This window comes from Penaeus vannamei, chromosome 3 (genome assembly GCF_042767895.1).
Source record: "Penaeus vannamei isolate JL-2024 chromosome 3, ASM4276789v1, whole genome shotgun sequence".
Taxonomy (NCBI): Eukaryota; Metazoa; Arthropoda; class Malacostraca; order Decapoda; family Penaeidae; genus Penaeus; species Penaeus vannamei.
The window spans coordinates 33,198,340-33,206,543 of record NC_091551.1 but is presented as its reverse complement, the minus strand read 5'-3'; the positions used below and the strand labels follow the sequence as shown (position 1 = coordinate 33,206,543).

The 8,204-nt window shown below is 34.3% G+C and overlaps 1 protein-coding gene across 1 annotated transcript; it reads left to right on the top strand.

Annotated features, from left to right (window-relative positions):
• Window positions 1-2,259: 2,259 nt before the first annotated feature.
• LOC113822341 (uncharacterized) lies at window positions 2,260-6,117 on the top strand. The gene has a single exon (XM_070116118.1). The coding sequence runs from the start codon at window positions 2,260-2,262 to the stop codon at window positions 6,115-6,117; it is 3,858 nt and encodes a 1,285-aa protein (XP_069972219.1).
• The last annotated feature ends 2,087 nt before the right edge of the window (window positions 6,118-8,204 follow it).

The following is an 8,204-nucleotide window of genomic DNA, read 5'->3' as shown; positions in this document are numbered from 1 at the left end:
ATCATGTTTTATCACATCGTTTTTTTTCTATTTTATATCACAAGTTTAGACGCATGCTTTTTTTGTCCTTTTCCTTCGCCTTATTTTATTTTGTTAGCAAACTGTTGTTTAATTTCTCTCGCACTTTGTTCTTAATTCACATTTTTGTCGCAATTTTGACGCATTTTCCATGTTCGCTTACTCTCATGTTCACGTTTCTTTTTTCACTTTTCTTCTTTCGCATATTTATCGCATTTTGGCGCATTTTCTACTCTCCTTTATTTTATTTTATTATATTGTATTATTGTGACGTTTCTCTTCATTTTTTATCCGATTTTTTTTTCGCATATCTGACGCGTTTTCTACTTTCACTTTTTGTCTTTTTCACACCTTACTTTATTTTTCTAGTTGTCTTGTTCCTCTTCAATATTCTTAGTGTTTCTTCGTTTTTTTCCTATACATTTTCTGTTCGATTTTACATCACACACGAATTTATAGACATATTTACACATACATGAATGGAGATAGGATTTCAGGGATACATTTATGTACACATATGCAATTACACTGGGATGTACGTATATTTTACAAAGAAATATATCTTCTTTTGACGTCCTACACTGAAATAGGAAAAAAAATTAACAGCATGAGTTGCACATAGCCCACACGAACACACATAAATACAAACACATACACAAAAATACACAAGAGAGAAAAATCCTTACTTGAAAAGAAAAAAAGGATATAAGCATTAATGGAAACCGAAAATTAATCAGACTGTAAAAGATCATTAGCCGCTATCAAATGTGAATATGTGCAATCCCGAACTTTGATATGAAGCCAGTAGTTCTATATCCTTTTACTCTTTCAGAAACAGATATTTTCTCCAAAATATCCAGCAGTGATACAATAAATTTCTTACTTAATTCTGAACATCAGTGGAAATCAGCTTTCATCTCTGGAGCGTTTTTATTATTATTATTATTATTATTATTATTATTATTATTATTCAATACTACAATCATCTCTAAAGTAGTTTCAGTGAACATTCCGTGTCAGCGATAAGCAACAATTTCGTAGTTATTGTTCATTCGAATTCCTCTTAGACGAATTCTTGTTTTTATCGTGAATTTCTTATAATTTTCAGTTCACGTAATAGTTTTTACCCAACCGCAGTACGTTTTCAAAGGCAAATATAAATCAATATACAAATTTTGTAAGAAGCTATAAAATTATTTTTTTACAAGAGTTTTTTAACATTTTGCAAAATGTTAAAAAAATACTCGTTTTAAAAATCATCAAATTATTAATAGCGCAATATATCAAATAGTATCAATACAAAAGAAAATCGGTCATTTTTTCATGGGAGTGGAGTAAATGAAATGTAAACATGATATCCTGATGTTAAGGTGAATTACAACTATCCATTTCATACCAAAATAAGAGATACCCATCCACTGGACGCTAGCACAGGAGACAGCTGTCACAATCCAATAGCAGTAGTTTTTCACACCTTCGTAGTAACAATATTAATAATAATTATGATGATAATAGTAATGATAATGGTATATATATATATATATATATATATATATATATATATATATATATATATATATATATATATATATATATATATATATATATATATATATATATATATATATATATGTATGTATGTATTGTTAAAGCCAGTGCCATGTTAGGGATTCTGACAGTTCGCGCGCATTTTTCCTTACAGCCAATAGGGAGAGGCCACCTGGATGTCTGTAGGCTCTCAGCCAATGAGAGGAGTTGACACATTCACTCTTCCACGCGCTCTCTCTCAGGCGACAGCGTCTCTTTGTTCTTTCCCCCTTTTTGTGTTTATCATCACCTTATTTCTAGATTCAAGGAATCCCAGTACTTAAGTATAAGTTTTATGTGTTCTCAGATATATATAGGTCTGGTTAGGATAAGTGTTTGAATCTGTTTAGTGGTGTATTTTTTATGAAATATCCTATTGCATGTGTGTAAAATATTTCTATGTTCCTAGGTTATGCATTTATCTGTTCGTTAGTTTCTTACTACAAGGCCCTGGATTCTGTTCTATTACTTTGATGTCATTCATGGAGTTAAAAACCTTGTTATCTTAGATCTTCAGTAAAATAGGAATCAACAGCATTGTTTATTTTAACCGTTGTGTAACAAAATTGGCGACCTTGCCAGGATCCAGGTGCCGTATAATGTATTAGGAAACTGCATCATTTATGCCAGTTATCTTTACCCATCTTTGTAAACATGGCATCAATCATTAGTGAAGAGGATGTTAAGAATTTTCTTTCATCAGAACCATCTGTTGAGAAAGTTGAATCGTTAGGGAAGCATGAACTAAAAATAGTTACTAAATTTCTTGAACTGGAGTTTCCTTCAGATGTAAATAGATTCCCATTAGTTAACTTGATTAACAGGAAATTGTTTGGTATAGAGGATCCTTTTCCAGGGAATTTCCCTGACGAAATTGACCATGTTCATGACTTTTCAGCTTCACATGAAGTTACAAGTGAAGGCTCAAGCAATTTTAAAGACCCTTGTGTGCTCTTAGAATTAGAAAAGATCCGTCTGGAGCAGGCCAAACTTGATTTGCGCCGGGAAGAGATGAAGCTTAATCATGAGTTTAGAATAAAACAGCTGGAGAGCAATCCTGTCTCTATTCATTCCTTTGATGTGGCAAGACAGGTAAGACTTGTTCCACCTTTTTGTGAGCGGGATGTCACCAAGTACTTTGTGATGTTTGAAAAGGTTGCACAGAGTTTAAGTTGGCCCAAAGAGTATTGGCCAATATTGTTGCAAAGTGTTTTGAAGGGTAAGGCTCAAAGTGTGTATGCATCTTTATCAAACATTCAATGTGGAGATTATGATATTGTGAAAAATACTATTCTGAAGTCGTATGAACTTGTGCCAGAGGCATATAGGCTCAAATATAGAAACACTTTCAAACTAGCTAACCAGACTTATGTAGAATTTGCCAGAGTTAAAGAAGATTTGTTTAATCAGTGGCTTCGTTCAAAAGAGGTAAAGTCAGACTTTGTTAAATTAAAGGAACTAATGTTATTAGAGGAATTTGCCAGATGTGTTCCTAAAGAAGTTTCTCTATACTTATCTGAACGAGGTGTAGATAATATAGCTGTTGTTGCCATTATGGCTGATGAGTATGTATTGACACATAAGACCTATACTAATAAACTTCCGGGTTTTCAGAATAAGAGAGATGTTGTAGCAGCTTCTCACTGTAAGTTTGCTCTTCCAGATGATGCAGTGGACCATGGAAAGATGTCCAAGCCACATGATTTTGTACAAGGGAAGAAATGTAAGATTTGTAATTACTGTGGGAAGACTGGCCATTGGGAGAGAGAGTGTTGGAAGAAGTCACGAGAAATTAAGGCTAAATCAGTAGCCTTAGTTTCCACTAAAGTAAGTTTATCCAAAAAGTTTTCACCTGTAACTGTTTTCCCCAGAAATGAAAATAAAGCTTCTTTAAGAAAGTTGGATGTAAACAGTGGTGATGGGGCTTTCACTGGATCGTATGATAGTTTTATGCACGAAGGTACTGTCTCACTTGAGGGTGGGGAAAAGAAATCTGTTCAGATTTTACGGGATACTGGTGCTTTAAAATCTCTCATGTTAAAAGGTTTGGTTGATTTTGAAAGCCCAGAGAAACTAGTTGTTCATGGAGTTGGAGGATCCATCTCTGTTACCCCTGTGAGAGTGTACCTTGAGTGTGAATTCTTTGAGGGTTTTGTGTGTGTAGGCCTGGTGGATCAATTGCCTATGCATGGTGTTCATTTCCTGTTGGGAAATGATATAGCGGGCAAGAAGGTGAACCCTGTCCCGTTATTATCTGAGAAACCTGTAGCTGTGGAAGAAACTAAGCAATTAGTTGAGGAAGTACCCCATGTGTTCCCTGCCTATGCTGTAACAAGGTCCATGTCAACCAATATTAAAGTACCTCAGACTGGGAATGTAATCAATCCTGTCACTACTGCTGATACTGATGCTGTTAACTTGGCTGATACCTTTTTTGCCACCATTGACTCTGTAAATAGAGTAGCACTAGTTAATCAAACTGATATGTCTAAAGGATTAATTGAATTGCAGCAAGCTGACCCTGAGTTGCAAGACTTAGCTGAAGCTGCTATGGCTGAAAATGAGTGTGATGAACTGTCAGTTCGACATTCGTCCCCAGCAACTGACAGTGAGTGGGTGACAGTACACCAGGTAGTAGTTCCAAATGTTTATAGGTATGATATAATGAAACTTGCTCATGATTCTACCTTTGCAGGACATTTGGGGGTAAGAAAGACCTTAGACCGGATTTGGCGTAACTTTTATTGGCCTACAATTCGCAAAGATGTTTCCCGTTATTGCAGGACATGCCACACATGCCAAATGGTCGGTAAGCCTAATCAACCTCCTGATATTGCTCCATTAATACCCATTCCCCCCTTTGATGCTCCATTCTCCAGAGTGGTTATTGATATTGTTGGCCCTTTACCTAAAACTGCAACAGGATATTCTTATATTCTTACTATCATGGATATGGCTACTAGATATCCTGAGGCTGTTCCTCTCAAAAATACCTCAGCTAAAACAGTAGTAAGAGAGTTATTACAGTTCTTCACAAGGTTTGGCTTACCTAAAGAAGTGCAGTCTGACCAGGGATCAAATTTTATGTCCAAAGTTTTCAGACAGTCCCTCCGGGAACTAGGTGTTGAGCAGATCACTTCCACTGCTTACCATCCTCAGAGTCAAGGTGCCATAGAACGTTATCATCAAACTCTTAAAAGTATGATTACAAAATTTTGTACAGAAAGTCACAAGGATTGGGATAAAGGCTTGCCTTTCTTGCTTTTTGCTACTAGAGAAACACCAAATGAATCCTTGGGGTTTTCTCCATTTGAGTTAATGTTCACCCACGAGGTGAGAGGACCATTAAAATTATTAAAAGAAGAGTGGCTTGGTATGGATGAGAATGTAGGACTTTTATCTTATGTTAGTGACTTTAAAGAGAAGCTGAACCGTAGTTGGAAAATTGCTAGAGATAATTTGGTTTCTTCCCAAAAGAAAATGAAGAAATGGTACGATAAGAAAGCGAGAATGAGGGTGTTCCAGCCAGGTGATCAGGTGTTGGTTCTGCTTCCCATACATGGTCAACCCTTACAGGCAAAATTTAGTGGTCCATATTTGGTAAAGCAGAAGCTGAGTGATGTTAATTATGTTGTTTCCACCCCAGATAGGAGAAAATCCAGTCGACTATGTCACATAAATATGTTAAAACCATACTACCAGAGGGATTCACCAGATGCTCCAGTGTGTGCAGTAGCTCTAACACCCACAGAAGATGAAGATAATGCTTGCCCGCCGACATTGGAGATGACTGGGACCTGGGAGAAGAACACTAACGCCTGGACCAAGGTATCAGATAAGCTCACCCACCTAACAGCAGAGCGGAGAGAAGAATTTGTCTCACTCTTGTCTCGGTATCAGGATGTATTCCGGGACACACCAGGACTTACAACATTAGCAGTGCATGATGTGAATGTGGGGGATGCTGCACCAGTGAAGCAGGCGCCTTACCGTGTAAATCCAAATCGTCTTGCCCCTCTTCAACAAGAATTGAATTATATGTTAGAACATGGACTAATTGAAGCTTGCCAAAGTGAGTGGTGTTCACCTGTGACTCTAGTGCCCAAGTCTGATGGGGGATATCGATTTTGTATTGATTTTAGGAAAGTCAGTGCTCTGACTAAGACAGGCACATATCCGTTACCAAGGGTGGATGAGTGCATCGACAAAGTGGGAAGTTCTAATTACATTAGCAAGTTTGATCTACTAAAGGGATATTGGCAAGTTCCTTTGACTGACCGAGCTCAGGACATTTCATGTTTTGTTACTTTGGGTCAAACTTATAAGTGTAAAGTGATGCCCTATGGTATGAAAAATGCTCCTGCCACTTTTCAGAGATTGATTAACACTATTACTGCAGGAATCAAAGGCTGTGTAACTTATATAGATGATGTGGTTGTCTACAGTGATTCTGACAGTTCGCGCGCATTTTTCCTTACAGCCAATAGGGAGAGGCCACCTGGATGTCTGTAGGCTCTCAGCCAATGAGAGGCGTTGACACATTCACTCTTCCACGCGCTCTCTCTCAGGCGACAGCGTCTCTTTGTTCTTTCCCCCTTTTTGTGTTTATCATCACCTTATTTCTAGATTCAAGGAATCCCAGTACTTAAGTATAAGTTTTATGTGTTCTCAGATATATATAGGTCTGGTTAGGATAAGTGTTTGAATCTGTTTAGTGGTGTATTTTTTATGAAATATCCTATTGCATGTGTGTAAAATATTTCTATGTTCCTAGGTTATGCATTTATCTGTTCGTTAGTTTCTTACTACAAGGCCCTGGATTCTGTTCTATTACTTTGATGTCATTCTTGGAGTTAAAAACCTTGTTATCTTAGATCTTCAGTAAAATAGGAATCAACAGCATTGTTTATTTTAACCGTTGTGTAACAGTATGTATATATATATATATATATATATATATATATATATATATATATATATATATATATATACATACATACATACATACATACATACATATATACATATATATATATATATATATATATATATATATATATATATATATATATATATATATATATATATATATATATATATATATATATATATATATATATATATATACATATATATACATACATATACATATATATATATATATATATATATATATATATATATATATATATATATGTATATATACATATATGTATATATATGTATATATATATATATATATATATATATATATAAATATGTATATATATATATATATATATATATATATATATATATATATATATATATATATATACACACACACACACACACACACACACACACACACACACACACACACACACACACACACACACACACACACACACACACATATATATGTGTGTGTGTGTTCAATATGTGAGTTTTTCTAATATTTTTTGAAATACATTGATGAATATTTACAAAATGGTATCGTGCCCTACAACAAGGGCTTTGTCCACTCAGAGCCAGGCTGCAATCCAGTAGATGAGCGAGGTTTTATAGCTTTGTTACGTGCGAACATCAACGCACGTATCCGCTCGGAAGCCCTCAGTGCAGTCGCCGAATGATGCACGTATCAGGGAAAGGGTTAAAGTAATAGCAGTAATGATACATGATAAGGATAGTAAAAATAGGAATGATAATGATGGTAGGAATAATAATTATAAAAGCATTAATAATGATAATGATAAGGATAATAAGTGTATTGATGATAATAACTATAAAAATTATAACAATGATAATAAAGATAATGATAATGATATTGATAATGAAAAGAAAACTAAGAAGGACAAAAACAGCATGTTAATAATAATGATATAAAGAAATGATGAGAATAATAATTATGATATTGATAATGATAACGATGATGGAAATAATGATATTGAAGATAAAGATGAAAATGATAAAATAATGATAGAGATGATAATGATAATCATAATGGTAAAAATAATCATGATAAAATAAAGATCATGATCATACTGAAATTAATGTTATCAATAATATTATGACATTGGTGATAATGATGAATATACTAATTATAACAAAAATAACAACAAAAATGGCGATAACAATAATGATGATTAATAATAACATCAATGATAATAAGAATAATCATAAAAAGTGTTAATAGAAATCACAATAAAATAGTAGTTGTGATAATATGAATTGCTAGCAATAGTAATAATAGTGATAATCATAGTTACAGTGATGATGATGAAAAAGATAACAATATCAATATGATGATGTTCATAATGATAATACAAATGAAATTATAAAAAAGTAATGATGCAAGAAAACGAGAAGAAAAAGATGACCCATTGTAATCTAATCCATAGAATCAGTACTTGTAAATAGTATTAGTCATTCATGCTCTTCTCATTAAGAAATCCTCTGTGGTGCAACGGTTAGGACGACGGTCTCTGAATCCGTAGACCCGGGTTCGATTCCCGGCGGAGAATAACTACATGAGGTTTTCTTGTCTTTTCTTGTTCTTTTCCTTCGCATATGTACAAGGCTCCAATGAGTAACAATAACGAGAATTATAATAATGATGA

Coding starts and splice junctions, on each gene's coding strand:
- LOC113822341 (XM_070116118.1), top strand. CDS start 2,260: ATGGCATCAATCATTAGTGAAGAGGATGTTAAGAATTTTCTTTCATCA.